Source organism: Myotis daubentonii, chromosome 2 (genome assembly GCF_963259705.1).
Source record: "Myotis daubentonii chromosome 2, mMyoDau2.1, whole genome shotgun sequence".
Classification (NCBI taxonomy): Eukaryota; Metazoa; Chordata; class Mammalia; order Chiroptera; family Vespertilionidae; genus Myotis; species Myotis daubentonii.
This window is the reverse complement of record NC_081841.1, coordinates 134,512,949-134,538,816: the sequence shown is the minus strand read 5'-3', so window position 1 is coordinate 134,538,816 and position 25,868 is coordinate 134,512,949. Positions and strand designations below refer to the sequence as shown.

At 47.1% G+C, this 25,868-nt stretch overlaps 1 protein-coding gene across 1 annotated transcript; it reads right to left on the bottom strand.

Annotated features, from left to right (window-relative positions):
* Positions 1–4,053: 4,053 nt before the first annotated feature.
* LOC132226337 (phosphofurin acidic cluster sorting protein 2-like) lies at positions 4,054–7,131 on the bottom strand. The gene is given in 4 exon segments (XM_059681074.1): positions 4,054–4,988; positions 4,991–5,559; positions 6,142–6,555; positions 6,557–7,131. Coding segments are annotated over 4 exon segments (2,487 nt in total). The 5' UTR covers positions 7,126–7,131.
* Between the last annotated feature and the right edge of the window lie 18,737 nt (positions 7,132–25,868).

Below are 25,868 nucleotides of genomic sequence, written 5' to 3'. Positions count from 1 at the left end.
CCCATACTCCCCTTCAGGCTCAGATCCAAAGCCCATTCACTTTTTCTGCTGGTCCAGAGATCCAGTTTCTGCTTCACAATACGTGTAGACCAGCGGTACTTTGAGGAAGAAGTCACACCGACTGTCCTGTGGGTGCTCCTGCCTGTGCAGCCCCGTGTGACTGAATCCCTCCTGACTAGAAGGAAGCGCGGGAGTGCAGTCCTGGGGCAGGGCCTTTGCTGAATGAATGAGCTCAAACCACCCCCATCTCAGATAGCTGCGTGAGCCTGGGGTCCCCCTGCTCACCCCTGGGATTTCTAATCTGGCTTCACCCAGGACAGGGGCCCCTAATGGAATCTCCAATGTCTTTATCAAAAGAGAAAATAGCTTAGCCTAAGGCCTGAGAATCACAAATAAGGCAGGAGCTCGGTTAAGGAGAAGAGAAAATGGCCAGTAGGAACAACCACAGCCCCTCCAGCACACCTCTCCAGTGTCCAGGTTCCTAGTGGGCCTTTTCCCAGGGGGACCCTCCCAATAACCCTATGAGTCTGGGCCTAGGCTCTCCCCATGTTCAGAGAAACAAATACTCAGAGAGGTACAGTGACCTGAAGACTCACAGCAAGCAGGTGGCTGAGTGACCACTGTGCTGTGGAGGGGCAGGGCTCACCTGACATGGTTGGTCCCACACACATTGGTTAGTAACAAATGTTCTATATTCACACAGAAGGGTGGGTGGGACCAAGGTGGGACCAAGGTTGGGAAGCTGCCCAAGAAGCTAGTCACCAAGGATTTGACCAGTTTATCTAATCCATGTTCCTGGGCAGTCTGCAAGGTACAGATATATATACCATCTAAGGGTCAACTTTATTTGGAATCCAGAGTGAGTGGTGCTGGGGCCACTTGGCTGGTTGACAGCTGAGGCTCAGGGCTGGGATGACTGGCCTCCATGGTGGGCTCAGGATGCCCCCAGTGGGAGGCCAGCCCTTGGCCTCTGGTCACCCAGCTCTGAGTCTGGGCACAGGGTGGAGCCAGCTCCCTGGGAAGCAGAGTCCTGGCTCCAGGAAGGGCAGGTGGAGAAGGTGAGGACAGTTCTCCCTGGGTGGGTCAGGGTCCAGAAAAACAGACTTGCTCAAAGCTCTGAGGGTTTATATGGTTAAATTTTATAGAATCTAAATTAAGGTTATGTTTAGGAGTATTTCAGCAAATGTTTTCAACAGTACACTCTATGTTATTAAATATCATAAAAGTATAGTAAAATTATAAGCATATGTAACATGAACAGAAAACTTTTAACACTACATCTAAATGAGGAGTGTGTGTGGGGGGTGGGGCGCCCTTTCTGCCGTGGCCCCTGACACGCGCTGTGGCCTAGGATCTGGCACCACAGGCCTCGCAGGAACTGGGGTGAGTTGCTCCAATGCTGCAGGTGGTTCTTCTGCCTCTTAAAGTTCAGTGAAAGCTGGGCCTGGATCCGGCTCTGGCTGTGGAGAGGCCACGAGGGTGGCACTGCCTCTTGAGGGTTTTCCTGATGTTGCTCTGGAGCTGGTTCTGTAGATGAAAGAAGAGGACATCTTACCACCCTCACTGCCTTTTGTGTGCCTTTCAAAGGCACACTCACCCACACCACCCCCCAGAGGCCTCCTCCTCCTATCTCAGCCTTGGTGGGCTCAGGTGCTCCCGCTGTGAATGGAGGCACTGGGCCTGGTTTGGCAGGTAGGAGACTGGAAAGGTGAGCTCTATGGAGGCCAACAGCATCATCAGGCTGGGAAATTCTGGAGGTGCTGGTCCAGCCAGATGCCCAGGATGCAGGAGATGGCCCTGGGGAGAGAGATAGGTGAGCAGCAGAGTGTGAGGCCTGCCCTTCCATTCCACACAGCCCTCCCAGAGCACCACTCAGAGAGCCTGGGGTCCTGTGCCTGCTGCTCCTGCCCATCCAGAAGCCAGACCTGCTCCTTGTCCATTTTCAACCTGGCAGTCCTGGTAGAGACGCGCCTGGTCACCCAGGTGGGGCTGGCAGAAAGCCCTCCTACCTGACAGCTCTGGATCAATGAGGGAACCACCTGTCCCCTTCTTTAGGGGAACCTGACATGCTCTCTCAGTGTCCCTGTCTCCTCCCATACCTGCCCACTGAAATGTCAACTCCATGAGGACAGGGAGGGCTGGTGTTCACTCTGTTCATGTCACTCATTAGCACACAGTAGGTGCTTCAGAAATAGCTGACCAATGAGTGAACAAATGAACTTTGTCTCCACCCTTGGCTTCCCAGGGCCCTCCTATCACCTCAAACTTTGGCTCCTGTACCTACGTGCTTCCTAACTCACTAGCCCCGCTGTGGGGGTCTTCGGTTCCCACTGAAACTCAACTCCCTCAGGGCTGGGTACACTTGCCAAGTTGGCCCTGAGGAGGTTCTACCAAATTAGTGAGCATGACCCCTGATAGGGGTGCAGGCAGACTTGGATTAGGATTGAACGGCTATGAATTTTCTGAGAGGCTGACTCTGCCACTGAGCTCCCGCTGCTCTCCCACACCACCCAAATCCACATGCACAGCTCTCTGACTCTTGTCCTTTTTCTAGGAGGAGCCCTCAGACCTCTGCCCTCTTGCAGAAACCCACCATGTGTGGGATACAGGGTTCTGCCAGAACCTTGAATTCACAGTCCCCATACTCCCCTCATGGCTCTGATCCAAAACAGACTCACGTTTTCTGCTGGAACAGAGGTTCACCTTCCTCTTCACAATACGGGAAGATGCAGCCATAGGGAGAGGAGGCCGGAGGACGTCACATCGGCTGTCCTGTGGACACTCCGAGCCTGTGCAGCCTAGTGTGACTGAATCGCTCCCGACTAGAGGGAAGCTCTACAGTACAGGCTTGGGGTCTGCTCTGTGCACTGGATTATGGTCGGTGCCTAGAGACGTGTCTGTACCTGGAAGACTCTGATATATTTGCTGAATGAATGAGCCCAAACCAGCCCCATTACAGATAGCTGGGTGATCCTGGGCCCCACTGCTCACCCCTGGGGTTTCTGCTCTGGCTTCAGCCAGGACAGGGACCCATAACAGAACCTCCGGTCTCTTTATGACATGAGAAAAGAGCTTAGCCCTGGGCCCTGAGAAGAATCACATATGAGGAAGAAAAAGGACCAATTAGCACAACCACAGCCCCTGCTGCAGACCTATCCCCTGTCCGGGCACCCAGAGAAAGCTTTAGGGGAACACCCTACAGGGTCCCTGCAAAAACCCTATGGGGTTACTCCTTGATTCACCTCATGTTCTTAGAAACAAACACTCAGAGGGATGCAGTGATCTGAGAGTTCACAGCCAGCAAGTGGCCAAATGACCACTGTGCTGTGGAGGGGCAGGTTGCTCACCTTGTAAATAGCTGGTGCAACACCTGTTGGGTGGCAGCAAATGTTCTGTGATAACCTGAAGAGGTAGGGACGAAGGTGGGTTGCTGCCCAGCAAGGAGGGCACTGGTTTGTCCAGCCCGTGTGCCTGTGTGATCTGTACTGTACAGCGCTTTTTATTTCACCCTGTGAGACGGGAGTTCATTGGGAACCGTAAGTGGATGGTGCTGGGGCCACTTGGTTGGTTGGCAGCTGGGGTCCAAGGCTAGGCTGGGCTGGCTGGCCTCCGTGTTGTGCTCCGGATGCCCCAATGGGAGGCCAGCCCTTTGCCTCTGGCCGCCCAGCTCTGAGTCTGGGCACAGGCTGGTGCCAGCTCCCAGGGTTAAGCAGAGCCCTGGTTCCCAGGAAGGGCAGGTCTCCAAGGCCAGAAGCCTCCTTACTGACAGTGCTGGGGATCCTGAGGCAAAAACACACCTTCCATGATGCTCCAGCTCAACACTGCCCTCCGATCTCCCACCTGCCGGAGTGTTCTGGTTATTAAACAGAGCATTTGGGGGTCTCAGTGAGGGCAACCCTCTTAGGTTCCAGGCTGTGAGCGCATTCAAACTCAAAACAGTTTCTCTGTGTTTCCAGAGTCTGTGTCTGTAGTAAACTGAACTGTTCACAGAAAAGCAGCTGGGTCCTCCTGGGCTTGGCCCAGGCAGGGTGAAGGGCAGGGGGAGGGGCGGGGCTAGAAGGTGGAATTGTGTCCGAAGATGCAGACGGGGAAGTGCTTGATGTGGGAGGACCACTGGGCTGCCAGCTGGAAGGACGTCACGTCGTTCCACTCCACGCCGTCAATGAGGACCCGCTGCCTGTGCTCCTGGTTCTTGGCAGAGCAGACCAAGCGGCCGATGCCCTGGATGCACTGGCTTTTGGACTCCAAGTCCTTGCCCTTGTCTTTCTTGGACAAAAACATCACCTTCTTTTTCTTCTCCTTGGTGATCACAGTCATGGACATTGTGGGCGTGGCTGCAGCCTCCCCGCTGCTGGGTAGCCTGCTGACCTGGAGAGACCGGAAGGTGCACTGGAGTGTGTTTTTGGTGGCAAGCAGGTCTTCCTTCACCCTGTTTCTCTTCCTGTTTGTAAGCTGGGCTGCCTTCCAGTAATTCACCTGCAACTCCATCAGCTCAGCACCCACACTCTGGCCAGGGGAGGACAGGCCCCCACTCACTGATGACAAGGAAATTAGCTTGTGTGTGGCCTCCCTGGCGGTGGACAGAAGCACATTGGAGCATGAGGGGCCCGCTTCAGGTGAATCTCCTGATGTGGCTGAAATTGGCTCCGCTCTTCCAACTTTCACTGCCCCCACAAAGGGAATGAGCTTCTGCGAGGACAGCTCGTCCGGGCTCTTCGGCTTAGAGATGAGCATGGCCTCTGCGATGGGCAGCTGGAGGACACAGTTGACCCCTGTGATGTACTCTCTGATTTTCAACACAATGTTCTGCACAGCATCCTGGGCCTCCAGGTGGTAGAACAGTTCCCACCAGGCCAGGTCCTGTAAGAGTTTGTGGTAGCGGCAATCCACGGAGCCCAGGTACCTGGCCAAGGGGTGGGAACCCAGCGGGATGACCAGGAAGTGCATGTAGCCCAGCCAGTCCGGGGCCTTGTGGGACAGCTGCTCACAAAGACCCGCAGCGTGGTGCTGAAGTAGTGCTGATCCCCCGCCACTGCGATCTTCACTGGCATTGGGGCCTCGGTATTGCAGTTGCGGTATCTTTGTATCCAGGAGATGATGGAGCTGAAGGCCTCCTGGACATCCACCATGGAGTTGGTGCACATGACGGGTAGCGTGTGCTGCTGCAGGACATCCGACAGGGACTGCCCCTGCCTGTCGGAGGTGTTGATGAGGATGATGTTCTTGGGCAGACAGTCGTTGGAGATGAGGCTGTGGTTCAGTTGGTCGAACACAGTCTTCCTGGGGACCTGCAGTTGGCTCTGTGGGACTGGACAGCGCTCCTTGATCAGGCTGTTGGACAACTCATTCAGAGACCTGCTCCAGCCCCAGCAGGCGGGCTGTTTCCCCTTGGAGCTGGTGGAAGGGATGACCAGAGACTCGGTCTTGGTGGTGCGCCTCTTAGTGAGCATGTCCTGGGCAGAGGTCCCTGCCTCCGGGCTGTCCTCAGGCTGTACCGGCTGCTCCCCAGGGTTGGGCATGCTGTGGGCCACCCAGTCGGAGCCACTGTCACTTGACAGGCTTTCAAAGTATAATCTGGGCCTATGGGTCCTGAGGACTCTGTCATCCTCTTCCATATCTGGGCTTGACAGGCTTTCAGAATATGTCATGAGCTCAGGCATGGGAGGGGTTAGGAGACGGTCATCATCCTCCATGTCTGAGCTGCTGTCACTGGGGCACACCATCCTCTGAAACAGAAGGGCCAGGTCCTTGTCCACATCAGGGACTTGCTCCTCAGACTCCTGCTCTGAGTCCAGGACCTCCACCGTCATTTGGTACCTGCGCAGCCACTCTGCAACTTTCTGCTGGTAGTTCTGTTGCCTGGTCGTGGACCTCCTTTATCCTATCGGCTTCTCCAGGTCCAAGTCATCCTCGTCCAGGTCATGCCTGTGGGCAGCATTATAGCTGACCTTCAGCTCAGAGAAGATGATCTCAGACTCTCCCTCAGAGAAGTTATCAGTGGCCTTCGCCTTGGTGTTGGCCGGCATGGCGTGGTCCAGGTGGTTGACGGTCTGGCTTGATAGGGAGAAGATCCAGCTCTTGACCACCTTGGTGGTGGGGGTGCTGTAGGCCATCAAGTCAGAGACACTGCCACTGAACAGCTTGCCGCCTGCGCCCTGGGTCTTCATGGGCATGTTGGCCGGCCGAGGAGGCTCCTTCTGCCTCCGGGCACTGTGTAAGCTCCTCGTCTCCGTCTGCCAGCTGGAGTGTGCCAGGCCTTCAAAGTATTGTCTGGTCTTGGGCTTGGTGTTGCTGAGGATGCTGCTATCGTCCTCCATGTCTGGGCCACTGTCGCTGGGATTCTTAAGGGTGTCATAGAGAAGGTCCAGGTCCTCCTCCACCTCGGGGACATGCTCTGTAGGGTCCCTATCCGATTCCAGGACCTCTTTTGACATGGGGGACCTGGGAAGCAGTGCCATGACTTTCCGCTTCAAGTTTTGTTGCCTGCATCGCTGATGCTTCTTGGGCTGCCCCAGGTCAAAGTCAGCTTCTTCCAGGTCCTGCCTGTGTGTAGCTGGCCTCCAGCTCAGTGAAGCTTTCAGATTTCCCCTCCGTGTCGCTACCCATGGACTTGGCCTTGGGGCTGGCCTGCATGGTGCCGTCCTCGTCGTCGATGGGCTGACTGGACAGGGAGGAGATCCAGATCTCAGCCACCGTGATGGAGGACCCCTGGATCCTGCTGCTGAGGCTCAGCACCTGGCCACCCTCGGGGGGTCGCTGCATCACCTCGGCCATGTGGACGGCCCCTGTGGCCTGTGTCCTGTAGCCCAGGCTGGTCTGGCTGTGACTGCACTTCCTCTGCTGCAGCACGATCTGCAGCTTGTTGCCTTCTCTCTTGAGGAAGTGGGGGTACTGCAGGGAGAAGGTCAGCGCCAGGTCAGTCTCCACTGGTCCGCTGCGGGGCAGCACAATCTCGTGGGATCTCTAGATGCCCTTGGAGCCCTGCATCTGCACTGCTATCACCATGGAGATGACCTCCTTCTCCAGCTCCTTCAAGACCACCAGCTTCTTTAAAGTTAAGCTGCACAATCTGGGCACGCAGCTAGGTCTGGAGCAGTCCACCTCCCAGGTAGAGAAGAAAGTCATGGCACTGGCGTGTTGAGCACAGTGGGTGAGCGGGCCAGGCCCGCAGGTGGCGAGGAAGCTGCAGCTGCTTGCAGCATACAGGTACTTGCTGGTTTCTCCCCCTGTGGTGGGACAGAGGAGGGACATGATTGGTGGCAAGAGGTGGGGCACAAGTGTTCGAAGGAGAGAGTAAATGACAAAGAGTCACACGCTCATCTGTGACTAGCACAGGTAAGGCCTGCATGGTAGCCTTTTAAACTCAGAGACCTAAATTAACCACAAAGTTAGCCTGAAATTAAAACTTGTTACCTAAACGCAGTTTGTGGTGTGTGTGCTAGGCCTGCGTCTTCCCTGACAAAGGTCAATCTTTACCTTAATGGAGCCTGCCTGTCGTCTTTTGGCATCTGTGATAACATACCTTTGGAATGTTAAAGGAATTTTCCTTTTTCTTGTCACCTCGGAGCACAGGCACTGCTCTGTGCTCTGCAGAGACCACAAAGCTGCTCATTGCTATTGAGTTCATTGCTAACTATCCTGTATAAGAGAGGTATGTGTCTCTTGTTTTACTTTTTATCTAATCCCAGAGATTTTCCTGCTTTGCTTTCTCCTGCCTCCTTAAGCAATGGATTTCTTTTCTTTCTTTTTTTTTTAATGTATAAAGACATAAAGTCTTTATGTTTCACTTTATTTTTTTTTAAATTAAATCTTTATTGTTCAGATTATTACATTTGTTCCTCTTTTTTCCCTTCATAACTCCCCTCCACCCAGTTCCCACCCCACCCTCCTCCCTCACTCCCCATCCACTGTCCTCATCCATAGGTGCACGATTTTTGTCCAGTCTCTTCCTGCACCCCCACACCCCATTTCCCCCCAAGAATTGTCAGTCCACTCCCTTTCCATGCCCCTGGTTCTATTATATTCACCAGTTTACTCTGTTCATCAGATTTTTTATTCACTTGATTTTTAGATTCACTTGTTGATAGATATGTATTTGCTGTTCATAATTTTTATCTTTACCCTTTTCTTCTTCCTCTTTTTAAAGAACACCTTTTAGCATTTCATATAATGCTGGTATGGTGGTGATGAACTCCTTTAGCTTTTTCTTATGTGTGAAGCTCTTTATCTGACCTTCAATTCTGAATGATAGCTTTTCTGGGTAAAGTAATCTTGGTTGTAGGTTCTTAGCATTCATCACTTTGAATATTTTTTGCCACCCTCTTCTGGCCTGCATAGTTTCTGTTGAGAAATCAGCTGACAGTTGTATGGGTACTCCCTTGTAGGTAACTGACTTTTTTTCTCTTGCTGCTTTTAAGATTTTCTCTTTGTCTTTTGCTCTTGGCATTTTAATTATGATGTGTATTGGTGTGGTCCTCTTTGGATTCCTTTTGTTTGGGGTTCTCTGCGCTTCCTGGACTTGTAAGTCTATTTCTTCCACCAGGTAGGGGAAGTTTTCTGTCATTACTTCTTCAAATAGGTTTTCAATATCTTGCTTTCTCCCTTCTTCTGGCACCCTTATAATTCGGATGTTGGTACACTTGAAGTTGTCCCAGAGGCTCCTTACACTATCTTCATATTTTTGGATTCTTTTTTCTTTTTGCTTTTCCGGTTGGGTATTTTTTGTTTCTTCATATTCCAAATCTTTGACTTGATTCTTGGGATCCTCTTGTCTGCTGTTGGATCTCTGTATATTATTCTTTATTTCAGTCAGTGTATGCTTAATTTCTAGTTGGTCTTTTTTCATATCCTCCAGGGTCTCACTAAATTTATCAGCGGTTTTCAGAAAATTCTTGAAAAACCTTATAACCGTGGTTTTGAACTCTATATCCAGTTGTTTGCTTTCTTCCATTTCTGTCATTTGTGTCCTGTTTCTTTGTCTCCGCATTTTGGCTGCTTCCCTGTGTTGGTAGAGTGGCTTTGTGTGCTAGGTGTTCTATAGGGCCCAGTGGCTCAGCCTCCCCAATTACCTGAGGTGGACACTCTTGGTGCACCCCTTTGTGGGCTTTGTGCACAGTCTTGGTGTAGTCTTGTTGTAGTTAAGCCTTGATTGTTGTAGGTATCACTGGGAGGAATTGACCTCCAGGCCAATTGTCTGTAAGAATCAGCTGTGTCTGCAGTGGGAGAACTTCTGTGCTGGAGACACCCTTCTGGGGAAAGACTTGCTTCAGTGGGGCTTTGGTGCTCACTGAGTCTGCCCCCTGAGTGTGTCCCTTATGGATCTGAGGAGTTGTAATCTGGATGGTCCCACTCTGACCACTGGGTACACTGGCACTTGGATCTAAGGAGGTGCTAATTTAGCCTCTACCTGAGGCTACCCAGCAGGAGCAATGAAGAGATCTGCAGATTCCCCTTCCTTTTTTGGGGTTTGGAGGTGCCCAGATGACACCCAGCTGTGAAGCAATGCAAGCTGCTGTGGGGCCTTGGGCCTTCTCTTGGAAGTGCTGGGTCTGTCTGGCCCAGCTGCAATTTGTTAGGTAATTTCCAGATTGCAAAGGGCCAGGGCATTCATATGCAAAAGCCTCTGCTGCAGCCTGGGTGGGGCGGGGACTCAGGGAATCAACAGGGGGGAGCAAACAGCTATGGCTGATCCTCAGCCCTGCCCTAAGGGGCCCCTTGTCTCAGCATCCCGGTAATTGCTGCAAGCACCTCTGAGAGAAAGCCGCCCTCAAGTTCCGAGTTCTGCCTGCTGCCAGACAGTCCAGGGTCTCCCCATATGAATCCTGGGTCCCCAGAGACTTCCCGGAACTGGAGTTCAGAGCATTTGGGAGCCTGTGACTCCCTCCTGACTCAAAAAGACAGCCGCATCCTCAGGTGCCAGCCCCTTTCCGTGAGCTTGAGCCTCTGTACCTCTGCACTGTACTTCTGCAGCTCCTCTGAGTCTCAGTGTGCTTTCCTCTTTCCTTCTAGTTGTAGAATCTCCACTCAGCCAGCCTTCCTATGATGTCCATTTTGTCTTTTCGTTGTATTTTTGAAGTTGTTGTGGGAGGCAGCAATTTCCGGTGTTTACCTATGCCGCCATCTTGGTTTCTCTAAGGCCACCATTTCCTTGTTGATTTTCTGTCTGGAAGTTCTATCCATTGATGTCAATGGAGTGTTAAAATCACCTACCAGGACTGTATTACTGTCAATCTCTCCCTTTATGTCCATCAAGATTTGCTTTACATATTTAGGTGCTTTTATGTTGAGTGCATAAATGTTTACAAGGGCTTTATCCTCTTGTTGGATGGCTCCATTTATCATCATGTAGTGTCCTTCTTTGTCTCTTACTATAGCTTTTGTTTTAAAGCCTATTTTGTCAGATATAAGTATTGTTACCCCAGCTTTATTTTTCTTTCCATTTGCGTGACATATCTTTTTCCATCCCTTTACTTTTAGTATGTGTGTATCTTTCATCCTGAGGTGGGTCTCTTATAGACAGCATATATATGGGTCTTGCAAATGCTCCATTTCTGCACTGCCATTTGATTTGTGAAGACACACAGCTGGGAGAAGCTGAGCTGCCTCATTCGCCTTTTAGTTGGTCAATATTGTGAATACTTAGCACAGGCAGGCCTGGTGCCACGTGTGGAGGATGTACACCTAAGCGGACATGACCCTACCAGAAGGAGCCCACAGTGCTGGTCAGCTGAGCAGAAGGGACACACATACATGTACCTGCAGTGCACAAAGTACACAAAGCAGTGAGACACATGATAATGGAGGTAGGTCCAAAGCTAATCTAAACCATATGGTGACTACCAACCACAGTCCCTACACGTGTCCTGTTGTTGTGGCGTGTGATAAAAAGAAATGTAAGCAAACTAAAATTATTTAAAAACAGAGAGCAAAGGATGGTAATAGGCTGGGAAATAAAAATGTCTGTGTACTCTTCCCCTAGCTGTCCGACCTTGTTTCCTGACTTAGCCCGTTTGGGCTGCTATTGAAAATACCATAGCCTTGGCCAGTGGATCCAAGTGGTTAGAGGCAGTTCAACCCATGCAGTTGAAGAGGCATGGGTTCGATTCCTGGTCAGGGCACATACCCGGTTTGCGGGTAAAGTCCCCAGTCCTGGCGCTTATGGGAGACAACTGATGGATGTGAAACATTGATGTTTTTCTCTCCCTCTCCTTTCCTCTCTCTCTAGAATCAATAAAAACATATCCTTGGGGTGAGGATTAAAAAAAAGAAAAGAAAATACCACAGACTGGGTGGCTTATAAACAATAAGAATTTGTTTCTCACAGTTCTGGAGCCTGGGAAGTCCAAGGTAAGGCACTGGCAGATTCAGTGTCTGGTGAGAGCCTGCTTCCTAGTTCGAGATGGCCATCTCATTGTGACCTCACATGGCCCAATGTGAGGGAGCTCTCTGCAGTCTCTTTTATAAGGTCCTAATCTCATTCATGAGGGCTCCACCCTCATGACATTTAGGAAAATGCCACTTCCCAGAGGCCCCACCTTCTAATGCCTTCATATGGGGGATTAGGTTTTAATATATGAATTTGGGAGACACAAGCATTCAATCTATAGCATCTCCTATCACTCCATTTCCCGCCACACCAGCTCCCAAACAGCCCAAGCACACTTGCCTCAGGACCATTGCATTTCCTATTGCCTGTGCTGAAAATTCTCAGATGTATTGTTCTCTCTACTTATCTCAGATGTGTTAAGCTGGTTTTCTCATCCAATCTCCTTTCAGACATGCCTTTTCCAGGCCATCCATCTAACATGGAATTCCACACCCTGCCCTGGCCACCATTCTCTATCTTGCTTTATTTTCTTTATAGCATGTTTCATCTGACAGTATTTACTTGTATATTTATTTTTTATATATTTTTTATTGATTTCAGATTGGAAGGGAGAGGGAGAGAGAGATAGAAGCATCAATGATGAGAGGGAATCATTGATTGGCTGCCTCCTGCACGCCCCCTACTGAGGATTGAACCCGCAACCCAGGCATGTGCCCTTGACCAGAATCTAACCTGGGACCCTTCAGTCCACAGGCCGACTCTCTATCCACTGAGCCAAACTGGCTAGGGCTGAAAGAATATATTTTTTAAAAAATACAACCACCCATAGATAGAGATAAGTGGGTGGTGAAGGCTTGGGGTGGAAGGGGAGTGTGAGAGGTCAATGGGGAAAAAAAAGGGACATATGTAATACTTTGAACAATAAAGATTTATTAAAATAAAAGACAAAAACAAAAGAAAAAATACAACTAAATGAATGCCTTGAAACTAGGCTGTCATCACATCCCCCCCCCCAATTCTATAACTTTATATTGGTTTAAATAAACAATAAGATTTTATGAAAATAAAGCATTGAGGAAATGAGACCTAGACGATTGTGTAAACACTTATTTGCATTCATTTCTTTTCTTAGTGCCTAGTGAATTTTCCGTAAGTCATAAAAGCAGATGATAGAGGAGATTAAGTGTGATATCAGTTGTGTGTATTAAGCTCCAATTTCTAATTAAAAACTTTGGAAAGTTATTGCTTCAGAACCAGTTGGCCTAGCTAACACAAAAGGAAATAGAGATTGGGTAAAACAAACAGCCTATTCAAATAAAATCAGAGCACCTGACATAAAAAACCAGGGCTCAAATTATTTAGGTAATTGCCAAGTGTCTAATTCATATTGTGATAACTAAAGAAAATTGAACTCTTAAGGCTTCATTTATTAAACAATGAGAGGATGGGATAGAATATCTGTTCAAGTTAACAATGAATAATGTTTTAAACCTGGCCTTTCATTTTAAAATGAAATAGTGCCTGATACTGTAGTGGAAACTTACTGCTGAGAACTCTTAGAGGGGTAACTGCTTTGTCACACTTAGGGGTATGTACTGTGGACAGCTGAATAATGGCCTCTCATAGATATCCAAGTCTTATTTCCTGATACTTGTGATGTTAACTTACATGGCAAACGAGACTTTGCAAATATGATTAAGGATCCTGAGATGGGCAATTTTCCTGTATTATCTGGATGGGCCCTAAATGTAATCACAGGGATTGGAGGGAGGAAAGGGAGATCTGAAGGCTATGTTGTGGAAGCAGAGATGGGAAGGACAGGTTTTTAAAAATATATATATTTTTATTGATTTCAGAGAAGAAGGGAGAGGAAAAAAGAAATAGAAACATCAATGATGAGAGAGAATCATTGATTGGCTGCCTCCTGCACCCCCCACACTGGGGCTCAAGCCTGCAACCTGGGCATGTTCCCTGATCGGGAATCGAACCACTATCTCCTGGTTCATAGGTCAACGCTGGGCTCTCCACAGGTTTGTTTTTTTTCTTTTTCTTTTTTCCTCTTGTTCTGTTTCATTCTCTACTTTATTAAACACAAAAGGAAACAAGACTCAATATTCAAGGTACACGCTTGTGGCTGGAAATGCAGTTTTAGTTTCCCAGACCAGAGAATTAAATGAATATGGATCTTCAAAAGAAGTTGAATTTGCAGTCAGACAAAATTAGCAATAGAAAAATCCTATTGTCCTACATGGGAGAGTCTTGTTACGTCCCTCCTGTTGGCAGGCGGTAGAAACAGCCCAGACTACTTACCTTCTACTTATTCTCGCAGGCGAGTCAGCTGTTATGGCTCATGTTAAGGAACAGTGCTGCTGGTGGGCGAGAGCAAGTAATAAAGTGCTCACTGGTAGACATCCATCATGAACAACTCCTAATGGCGTCTCCACAGTATTCGCGTAGAAAATGAAGGACAGAAAACAATCCTGAGATGAAGCCTGTAAGTCTTCTGGTTGGCTGGCTTTACTGATTAGAATTTACCTGACATTTATTAAGCACTCACATCTTGTTGTGTGTGATATGGTCACAACTTGTGGCTATCCCACCAAGATTTTTTTTTAATATCATAAATGGAAAGAGGACAGTGGACAATCCACACAAACCCCGATTTATTAAATCGTTAGGGTTTTTTTTTTTTTTAAATCCTCACTGGAGGATGTTTTTATTGATTTTAGGGAGAGAGGAAGGGGGAGAGAAAGAGAGAGAGAAACATCAATATGAAAGAGAAACATTAATCACTGGCCTCCCCAAAACCTAGGTATGTGCCCTGATCAGGAATTGAACCCAAAACTTTTTGGTATACAGGATGGTGGTTCAACCAGCTAAGCCACCTGGCCTGGGCTCTGATCATTAGTTTTGATTTTTCCATGAATTCTGATGAAAGGAAACATATTTGGGGAAAGGGTCATCCTGTTTATGTAGGACTACTTTTTTTTTTTTTTTTTTTTTAATCTGGAAAAGAGACATCAAAGTGTGGAGGGCATTCTCTTGAATAGATAGATCGATATGCCCTAGCCAAGGTCTAGTTAACTTTTTTAAGGTAAGTAGGTGAAAGGGTGATGGTGAAATGTGGGTCCTTGTAGCTCTGGCTGCAGAATTTTCCCATGCTGCTGGAAAATCCAAGTTAAGGCCCAGGGTTCCTGGTCATATAGATACCTCTATCACTTCAAAACCCTTTGCTGGTGTTAGGAGAACAGTTTGGCACATTCCTCTTGGAATGCATGTTCATATGACTCAAACCATCCAGGAAGAATGGCCTTGACCTGTGGGAGGGACGGTGATGATGAGAGAAATCCAGCACAACATTATCAGTTCCAGCTTAAGCAACGGTTTGAAATGTGGCTGCTGTGGTTCTGCTGTCTGCAGAAGAATTTGTTAGTTAACCAGTATTTGCTGAGTGTTAGACTTAGAGCTCATGTTATGTGGGCTAGCTAAGTAGGCACTCTTTAGGGCATAAATATATTGAACACTTTGGGAAGACATTTAATATGAGTGTGGCATATTTCTCTAAGAATCGGTCCCTGATAATTTTATGTAGGGCTGCATTGATTCTAGAATAGTTCCCTTTGACATAAGTAATGGTTAAATATGCTTAATTATGAACAGAAACTTTTTTCATATTCTTACTGCATGACACTATACAGCAGGGTCTGTTTAAGAGGAGACGCATTCAAACATAAATCATTCCCTTTCAGGCACCTCTGCAGAGCCTGGGCACTGACCTGTGCAGAGGCTGGGTACACTGTGAGCTTCTTCTTAACAAAACCCAGTGATTTTTAAAACTCACATTTGTATAAGATGCAGTTGGAATGATTGGTTTCTACTGTGGAATGAATAGCAAGCATGTGATTTGCTAAAAAGTTTATTTAAGGAAATTATAAATCTACTAGTGGCTGGGTGCATGAAATTTGTGCACAGTAAAAGGGAATTAATTAGAGGAAATATTTTTTAAAAATATATTTTATTGATTTTTCACAGAGAGGAAGGAAAAGGGTAGAGAGTTAGAAACATCGATGAGAGAGAAACATCAATCAGCTGCCTCCTGCACACCCCCTACTGGGGATGAGCCTGCAGCCAAGATACATGCCCTTGACTGGAATCGAACCTGGGACCCTTCAGTCTGCAGGCCGACGCTCTATTCACTCAGCCAAACCGGTTAGGGCTAGAGGAAATATTTTAATATTACTATTTGCCCTTTCCCTACAATAGAAATGTCAGAGGTGAAAGAAAATTAGTAAAATATATATGAAAGCCTGGCTGGAGTAGCTCAGTGGTTGAGCATCCACCTATGAACCAGGAGGTCACGGTTTGATTCCCAGTCAGGGCAAATGCCCAGGTTGTGGGCTCGATCCCCAGTGTGGGGCGTGCAGGAGGCAGCCGATCAATGATTCTCTCTCATCATTGATGTTTCTATCTCTCTCCCTCTCCCTTCCTCTCTGAAATCAATAAAAAAAATACATTAAAAAATGTATATGAAAATTTTCCTCTTGTCAGAGTCTGGGGCGCACCACAGGACCCAGAGTCAAGTCCCTGCCCACCACCTGCACACGCTTCAAAAATGCAGGAGACCCAGACCTGGCTGGCCCCACCCCCATCAAGCCCCTCCAGGTGGGGGGTGCAGCCTCAGGTCCCCCAGCCTGGCGCCAGGTGGGGGACACAGCCTCAGGTCCCCAGGCCCGGTGCCAGGTGGGGGGCTCAGTGTCAGGTCCCCCGTCAAGCACTGCTGGGTGGCGGATGCAGCCCCAGGTCCCCCAGCCAAGCACCGGGTTGGAGGGTGTGGCCTGAGGTTGTCCGTCAAGCCCCACCAGTCAGGGGGTGCAGCCTGAGGTCCACCGGCCTGGCGCTGGGACGGGGGGCATGGCCTGAGGTTTCCTAGCCTGGAGCTGGGGTCAGGGGCATGGTCTGAGGTCCCCCATCAAGCCCCGCCAGGCAAGGGGCGTGGCCTGAGGTCCACCAGCCTGGCGCTGGGATGAGGGGCATGGCCTGAGGTCTCCTGGCCTGAAGCTGGGGTGGGGGGGCATGGCCTGAGGTCCCTTGTCAAGCCCTGCGGGGCAGGGGGCACAGCCTGAGGTCCCCCGTCAAGCCCCACCAGGCAAAGGGCACGTCCTGAGGTCTCTCGCCCTCAGCCAGGTGCCATGCAGCCTCAGGTCCCTGCTGTTCGGTCGTGACGTTATGGCGTCCCGGCTAATTTGCATATTTCTCTATTATATAGATAGATAATGACATATTTTGTTATTAGTTTTACATATACAGTGTTATCAGCTGGGAAAATTGCAAGTAAAGATACCTTGTTAAAGTGGTAATTTTCTAACAGAACAAGAAGTCTGAAGGTAAGAAGCTGCTGGCAATGCCAGTTAGAACCCTTATGGCCGTAGCCAGTTTGGCTCAGTGGATAGAGCGTCGGGCTGCAGACCGAAGGGTCCCAGGTTTGATCTGGCCAAGGGCACATACCTGGGTTGCAGGCTTGATCCCAAGTGTGGGGCATGCAGGAGGCAGCCAATCAATGATTCTCTCTCATTATTGATGTTTCTATCTCTATCTCCCTCTCCCTTCCTCTCTGAAATCAATTTAAAAAATTTTTTTTAAAAGAACCCTTATGATTCTCTCTCTGTCCTGCCCTTCTTAGCTTGTGAGTCTTCTATTATTATTTTGTTCCATAGCTGCAGGTACCGTGTTTGTAAACTGGCAGGAGGATCGGGGAGGGCAGTGCCAATGACCATTAATCCTGGGCCTGGGCCTTTTGTTATAGGCAGTTAGACAGACATGAGCAGAGCAAGGACAATGGGCCAGTATAGAAAGTCACCAGGCAGAAAGCTCTGGGTGCTTAGCAAGGGGCAAAACTGGGAAAACAAAGACCTCCCCTAGCATATCGCTGGTCATGCGGTTTAGACCCCTGACCTTTTTCTTTGTGATGATAACATCTAGACCTTGGTTGTATGTCAACTTCAGGCTCAGAAAAGCAGCAAAACCAGACAGGTGACACCTTGGTTACCTCAGGACTAGCTGCATTGACTAACGATCCCCTGGTGCAGACCAATCAGTGGAGACCACAACCCTGAAAAAACACACCTGGAAAGCTGATGAATATTCTATTGAGACCCTCCCCTGAGAGCTCCCCTAAGATTCCTGCCGGCAAGAGAAAGATAAATGCCCATCGAAGGCTCTCCCGCAGGGGAGCACCATTCCCTTCCCCCTTCTTCCCTCAAAGGGACCCCACAAGATTTACAACCAGGGGAGCAATGGGCAGCAGCAGCTTGTCCCGGGCTCACCCCCGACCCTGTCTCCAAGGCCCCCTTTTCTCTGTCTTCCCAGTGAGCCAAAGTGGCCCAGCCTGGGCTCTCCTGTTGCTTCTTCTATGCCCTTCCTTGTTTCACTGTCTTAAGTGTGTTTTTTGCTTCGGTCAATAAATTCTTGCTTTCTTTGCTGCATTTTGTCTCTTCATTGAAATCTTTCCTTCAAGAAGACAAGAACCGAGGTCTTGTCAGCTCACTGGTAACACTTTATATAGAGGTAAAAGCTTCCTCAGACTCTCCCCTTACCCCCCAAGAGTTCCAACTTGACACTTGGCCACATTTAGCTCCAGAAGTTTGGGGAAAGAAGTGCTTCGCTTTTTTAGCTTCTGTAGTGGAGGCTGGCAAAGCAGAGAAGCTGAGGAATGCGCTGCCCCAGGGAGAGCCCTACCAGCCTTTGTCAGGGAAGCAGGGAGTAGCCCAGATCCTTTGGTCACTTCCTTTGGTGGCACTTATATGTAAGCCAGAGGCCCAGTGCATGAAAATTCATGCACTGGGGGGGAGGGGGGGAGGGCTCAGCCCGCCTGCCCCCTCTCACAGTCTGGGAGCCTTCAGGGGATGTCCTACTGACAGCTTAGGCCTGCTCCCCACAGTCTGGCTTCCCTCTGCGGAAGGTGACCGGGCCTATCAGGGGAAGGCGTCACCCCCATCACCCTGCTGCTGCTGCTGCTGCTGCCATTGCCAGCCCTCACAGCCACTGTGGCTTTGTCTGGAGGACATCGGAAGACGTCCAGCCTATCTGATCTAATTAGCATATTACCCTCCTTTTATTAGTATAGATTAGATTCTTCCTGGTTTCAAAGCACAGACACCTCCTCAGGTTACTTACAGGAGTCAGAAAGTTGTCTCAAGCTACAGGGTCAGGCCTTGTAAGAGGGTCCAGATGAGGTCATCACCCCATTACTTCAATAGCAGCTCTGGTGACATCCTCACAACAATAACTGGTAAGCGCGGCTTCAGAACTGGCGGTTGTGAATCCCTGCTTTGGGGCTCCACCCCGGTGGTGACTTAGATATTTGGCCTCTGAAGCTACTGCCCCTGCCTTCACCAGCAGACTTTCTCCTTGTGTCTTCTATTGACCATCCCAGGAGAGTACCCGTTGCGCAGCCTTCATGGTCCACTAGAGCTGCCCCTGTGGGGCGGACGCTTGCTCAAGGCCACTCCAGGCCTCTGTCCGGCCCAGCAATGGCTCCCTCGGTCCATGTGTGTGACGGGTGATGGACCATGTCCTGCCACTCCTGGTTACCTCAGGTGGGGGCTGTGGGGATGTAAGCTCCCAGAGAGATTGCGGAGGAGGTAATGATCCCCAGTTCGAGGCTATCTGCTGAGACATGTCAAACTGTCCATTTAAAATTTTTTTGGATTACAGTTGTTTTACTATTTATAAAGGATTATCTGCCTTTCTATTTTCAAGTTAGAACCCTAAAAATAATTTTCTGCTTTGATTATCTAGAGTGCCAGAAAACTAGAACAAATGATACAACAACAAAAAAAAACCTACATATTTATTGCTCTGGGTGTAAGTGTTCCTATATGTTTTTTCCCCATTTAAAAAAAAATGAAATTCACCTATTTAGTGGCATTTAACACAGTCACAATGTTGTACAATCATCACCTCCTTCCAGACCCAACAGACGTGCTTTCGTGGTTGCTGGGGGTGATCTGCTCCCACGCGTTGACAAAACTGTTGCAGCTGCCTCCAGACTCACTCAGGAGCTATGGGTTTAGGGACCTAACCTGCGTTATAGACTTTACATAACAAAAAGATACCTTCCTGGCTAATTGTTACCCCCATTCTCAAAACCCTCCACTTTTCTAATGTCCCTCAGCTGCAGAAGCTCAGCGGGAAACTGCTCGTTTGCTGAGGATTTATTGTTTAACCATGTTATGATGGCTTAGCAGTTACATTCACAAAAACAACAAATGATGACCAAACCGAGACAGTACAAAGTCATGAGTGGCTTTGGAAAATAGAAAATAGAATCTCTCTTCAGTTCACCCCCTGCTGCGAGAGGAATTTTTCAGATTAAGGCCTCCAGATGGATTTCCAGAGGGCCAATCGTTCTTCCACCTGAACAACAACTTTTACTTGCAAAGCCCTTCACCCGTCCTTGACCCAGACCAGTGGTCGGCAAACTCATTAGTCAACAGAGCCAAATATCAACAGTACTTCTTCAAAATAGACTCACCCAGGCCAAAAACCGACTTCTGTGCATGGGCCACAAAGTTTCAATCGCACTGTACATGCGCGCCCGCAGGTGGTATTTTGTGGAAGAGCCACACTCAAGGGGCCAAAGAGCCGCATGTGGCTCGAGAGCTGCAGTTTGCCGACCACAGTCCCAGACGCAGCTCCCTGGGTCCTCACACAGTCCATGAAGGCGTCAGGCAAGTATCGCCATCTCATAAAAGACTCTGAGAGCGTTGTCTGCAATCAAACTGTGGCTGCCTCTCTGTTTACCACCAACCTTCTCTAACTCTAGAGACTAATAAAAAAGGAGGGCCACTTAGGCCCCTAAAATGACAGAAAAACTCAAAAAGGGTCTGATTTGACTTGACTTTTATAACCAGTATTTTTCAGGTGGGGGTTTAGAACAGTTTGAACACAAAATGAAATAAAGCCCGGCCAGTGTGGCTCAATAGTTGAACCAGGAGGTCACGGTTTGATTCCGGGTCAGGGCATATGCCCGGGTTGTGGGCTGAATCCCCGGTTGGGGGGGGGGGTGTACAGAAAGCAGCAGATTGATCAATGATTATCTCTCATCACTGATGTTTCTATTTCTCCCTTTCCCTTTCTCTCTGAAATCAATAAAATATATTTTTTAAAAAGGAGAAATAGATAGAATGGAATAATAAATATCAGAGTACATTGTGGTCATAGTAAGTACTCTTTTCTGAAATGTTTGTGTCGGTAGAGTGTGTGTGTGTGTGTGTGTGTGTGTGTGTGTGTGTGTGTGCTGGGTTATGGTGCAAAATAATGTTTCTTATTTATTTATTTGCTATTTAAAAAATTGCTTTTAGAGAGAGACGAAGGGACAGGGAGAAAGAGAGAATCAATTGCCTCCCATACACACTCCAACTGTGGATCAAACCTGCAACCTGGGTATGTGCCCTGACCAGGAATCAATCTGTAATCCTCAGGTGCACGGGACCTGCTCCAACAACTGAGCCACACAGGCCAGGCAATAATATGCTTCGTGGGTTACAGTTTAACAAGTTTGAAAGCCATGGACATAAATAGCTATGGCCCTGTCAGAACTGCTCAGATTTGAACATTGCCAGCCTCAGGCCTTGCTGCTGCCCTGACCCCTTTCAAATGTTATCAGTATGATAATGTCATGGGAGTGTTCAGAGTCCCTTTGCCAAGCTCATGTACACTCTTTATCAGAGGCAAAGATGGAGCATGACAGTCTGCGCCTAGGGCAAGTTCCAAGAACTAAGAAAGTGGCTTCATAGGGAAGGTTGTTACCAACGGTAGAGCAGTGTCAGCCCGCTTAGCTGTCCCCAGGTGCTCTGTGAGTGTACTTGAACATTCCTGGGCATTTCTACCGCCACAGGCAAGGGCACTGACCTCCCTCACACTCCTAAGAAGCCTGCTGCAGAGCACTCTGCCTACAATTACCCCACAGAAGCCACCTGTTGTGCCCTAAGCATGAGGCGTCCCAGATCACTTACAGTTCCCCAAATCCTTTTTCATAGAAAAAGCCATTCTGTCTGTTGGAGATTGCAATTTGCCTTTTTAATTTTGCTTCTGATAAACTTTGATCTGATGATTTTCTCAGGCAGTGTTTACATGAAGGCAACCCAGAAAATTAGTAAAATATTTAGTGAACTGATTGACTGAAAAAATGCAGACCATTACAATCAAGGTTCAGATTGACTTTTTAAATCATGTTTTCTTAGTGTTCCATAGATATAACTAGATATATCTAGCCATAGAGCAAATAATCAGCCTTTTTGGTCTGTTTGTATTGTATTTTTAAAACTGTATTATTCACTAAAAGTTAATTGAAAGTGCTGAGTCTAAACCTTAGGACAAAACTCCTAAGAAATATTAAAATCTTTAATTTTAGACTCTTACCTATTCAGCAATACTGGCTTTACCTAAATGTAGTGAGCCTTTAAACAATTTATTAATTTCAGAGAGGAAGAGAAAGGGAGAGAGAGATAGAAACATCAATGATGAGAGAGAATATTTTGATTGGCTGCCTCCTGCATGCTCCCACACTGGAGATCAAGCCTGCAACCTGGCATGTGCCCTGACTGGGAATCGAGCTAAGACCTCCTGGTTCATGGATAGAGATGCTCAACCACTGAACCACACAGGCTAGGCAATATATAGCATCTTAATTACTCGAACTTTGTGAATGTTATTTACAGCTGAGTGATGTAGTGTATTTCCTTTGGTTTATAACCTCTGGTTTTCCCTGGTATTAATAATTGTCTTCATTAAAAATTTTTTTTGGTCTTATTTTTCTGGGTACCTATTCCTTTTCTTTTTTTAAAAAATATTTTTTATTTATTTATGTTATTGATTTTAGAGAAAGGAAGGGAGAGGGTGGGAGAAACATTGATGTGAGAGAGCAACATGGATTGGTTGCCTCCCACATGTGCCCTGACCAGGGATCAAACCCACAACCTGGGCATGTGCCCTAACTAGGAATCAAACCTGCCATCTCTCAGTGCACAGGATGTCGCTCCAACCAAAGGAGCCACACCAGCAGGGCTGGTCACCTATTTCTAATTCATCCCCAAACTCTCTATTAGAAGGATAAAGCCTATTAAGACTTTCATGAACATCAGGTGGTTTATCAGTTTCATTTTTCCCAGGATCTCTTTTTACTTCTGCTCCAATCAAGGATAGTTGCTATTATCCTGAAGTTTATTTTCTTTTTTTTTTTTTAATATATTTTATTGATTTTTTACAGAGAGGAAGGGAGAGAGATAGAGAGTTAGAAACATCGATGAGAGAGAAACATCAATCAGCCGCCTCCTGCACATCTCCCACTGGGGATATGCCTGCAACCAAGGTACATGCCCTTGACCGGAATCGAACCTGGGACCTTTCAGTCCGCAGGCCGACACTCTATCCACTGAGCCAAACCTGTTTCGGCGTGAAGTTTATTTTCACTATCATCTTGGGAAGTCCTTTCCCCACCCTCCTGTGTTGGATCTCCTCTATTCCCTGGACCCCGTGTCTTCATTTCCCCCCTATGCTTTAGTTTTAAGAAAGTATATCCTCCACTAGTTTTTCTAAGGATACTTCATTAGTAGCCAATTCTTTAATTAGCTATACCTTTGTTATTCCCTTGGTGAGATATGGTATTACAGTTTGCCTCAAATTTAAGTCATTGCTGCATTGTTTGCTAGCTTCCAGTGTCGCTGTTGAAATGTTTGAAGTTATTATTATTCTTAGTCCTTTAAGTGTGACTTGTTTCTCTCTCTCCACCTAATCAGGCTATAAAAGTTAAAACAAGACACAAACAAGTTAGGTTTGTGGGAGCAAAATGCCCAAGGATGAAAGTAGAGAAAATAAATTCCAAATGAAAGGCTTAGACTTGAGATCCCTGCTACATATCAGACACAACTGCTCCATTTAAAGGGGACACATAACTAGAGTTAGCTCCCAGGTTGGGTCCCAGTCTCATAGCTTTTCAAGATAAACAATCTCATCAGTGTCCTGACTTTTTTCATTATCCAATTATTCAGCTGACTTGAGCTGACAACTCTGTTGTTGGTTGGGTTATGTAACTCCCAAAAGGTTTAGAATTCAGTACAGATAAGATGAACTAAATCAAACCCATAGTACTAAATGTTTAGTATTAACCTTGAATTGTAAGACTGTGTATGTTATTTATGTAAAGTGTTTGTAATAAAAACATAAATTATACTCTTTAGGGAATATGACAGATTACCTTGTTATTACAATTTGAAATGTGCAATTGATTTTCTACTTGTGATTTTAAAGTGAAGGTGCAAGAGAAGTAGGTTAAGCTTGTAAGCTACGTGGTTTGTACTAAGAGAATTGTGGCACAGTCTGCCCTGCCAGGCTGCCAGGAGGTCTATGTGAGTCTCATGATAGTTACTTCTGCTACCACAGGCTGTCATAAGGCTGTGCTGTTCCCTCTTCACCAAATGAACCCCAACAGGCAGAGACCAGACTGGAATATTTATTTATTTAAAATAGTTTTGTTTATTTACTAATTTGAGAGAGAGAGAGAGAGAGAGAGAGAGAGAGAGAGAGAGAGAGAGAGAGAGAGAAACATTGTTCCACTTATTTATGCATTCATTGGTTAATTCTTGTATGTGCCCTGATTGGGGATTGAACCGGCAACCTTGGCGTATCAGGATGATGCTCAAACCAACTAGGCTACCTGGCCAAGGCCAGATTGGAATACTTAAACATAAATTATGCTTAAGACTGGAGCAGGATCAGCAAACTTCTGAAAAGGACCAGATTGTAATTATTTTACTCTTTGCTGTAGAGTTTAGGTGTCTAAAGGATCTATAGGAAAAGGGGAAATCCAATGCCTTTGAATGCATGGCCTTATAGTCACGAGTCTGAAAAGGACTTGGTGAGATGAGAGGGGTGGTGGTGGGGGGAGGGAGGGGGCGGGGGCGGGGTAGGAAAAGTCATGTACTTCTTTCCCTGCACTAGAAAGGAAAGCATTTCAATGACTTTTCCCACATGCTGGGGACTGGACTTTTTTAAAAATACACTTCTGAATATTGTTATTTTAAAGAGTAGAAGCACTGATTGTCAGTTTAACAACAACAAACTTACATCATTCAGTTATCCAAATTATGCCATTCAAATCAAAAGTCACCTTAGTTTTACAACTTCTTAAGTATATTTCATCCGAGGATATTTTTTCCAATGATTTTTTGAGAAAGTGGAAGAGATGGAGGGAGAGAGAGTGAGAGAGAGAAGAGAGGGAGAAAAAGAGAGGGAGAGAGAAACATCAATGTGAGAGCGACACATCCATTGGTTCCCTCCTGAACAAGGCCCTACCAGGGCCAAGAATTGAACCCATGACCCTTCAGTGCATGGGGCATCACTCTAACCAATGAGCAACACTAGCTAGGGCTTTTAGCTACATTTCAAAAAGAACAAGCTCATTTCTGGGAAAACTATAAAATATGAATACAAGCCTAATATAGACACATACACATTTAAATTTTGATTAATTAATTAATTAAAACTATTTTTATTGATTTCAGAGAAGAAGGAAGAGGGAGAGAGAGATAGACATCAATGGTGTGAGAGAATCATTGATCGGCTGGCTCCTGCACGCCCCTTATTGGGGACTGAGCTTGCAACCCATGTATGTGCCCTTGACTGGAATCGAACCCAGGACCCTTCAGTCTGCAGGCCAATGCTCTATCCACTGAGCCAAACCAGCTAGGGCTAAATTTTAATTTATTGAAAAAGAATTCTAGAGAGAGGAAGGGAGAGAGAGAGAGAGAGAGATAGAGAGAGAGAGAGAGAGACGTTAATTTGTGTTCATTGATTGATTCTTGCATGTGCCCTTACTGGGGATTGAACACAAAACCTTGGCATGTGGGGATGACACTCTAACCATTTGAGCTACCTGACATGGCCATACGCACATACCTTAATAAATGCTAGAAATATGATAAGACAAGTTTAATTTGAGAGTAAAATTTAAAGAGTTACTTATTCTTGATATGCTTTAAAAAAATTTATTTTTCAACCACAGTTTACAATTAATATTATTTTGTATTCGTTTCAGGTACACAACATGATGACTGATATATGGACTTCTTTTTACAGCAAGATTCAAGTGATACCTCAAATGGGTCCAAATTGTATTGGTTTCAAAACAGTGTGTGGACATAACTCCAGGGATGCAGAGTTCAAGTTGGAAAGTAGAAAAGGGGCTGTTTAAGCCCAAACTGAGGTCTGAGCTAGAGAAACAGGAGAAGGGAATGAGAGCGAGATGGGCCTGGGCCCTGGTTCTGGCATAGGTTAGTTAGCCCTGGAATCTCAGTTCCCTCTTCTGTAATATGGAAATAAGGCCTGTTTGGTTTGAATAAATCATTGCATAAAAAGATTGCTGGAGGAGCATTTTGCATCAAGAGATGCAGCTTTTATTCATATGCATTTACTCTTTGACCCAGCAATCCCACTTCTGGGAATTTACCCTGAAGCTACACCTCCTCCAATAAAAATAGTATAT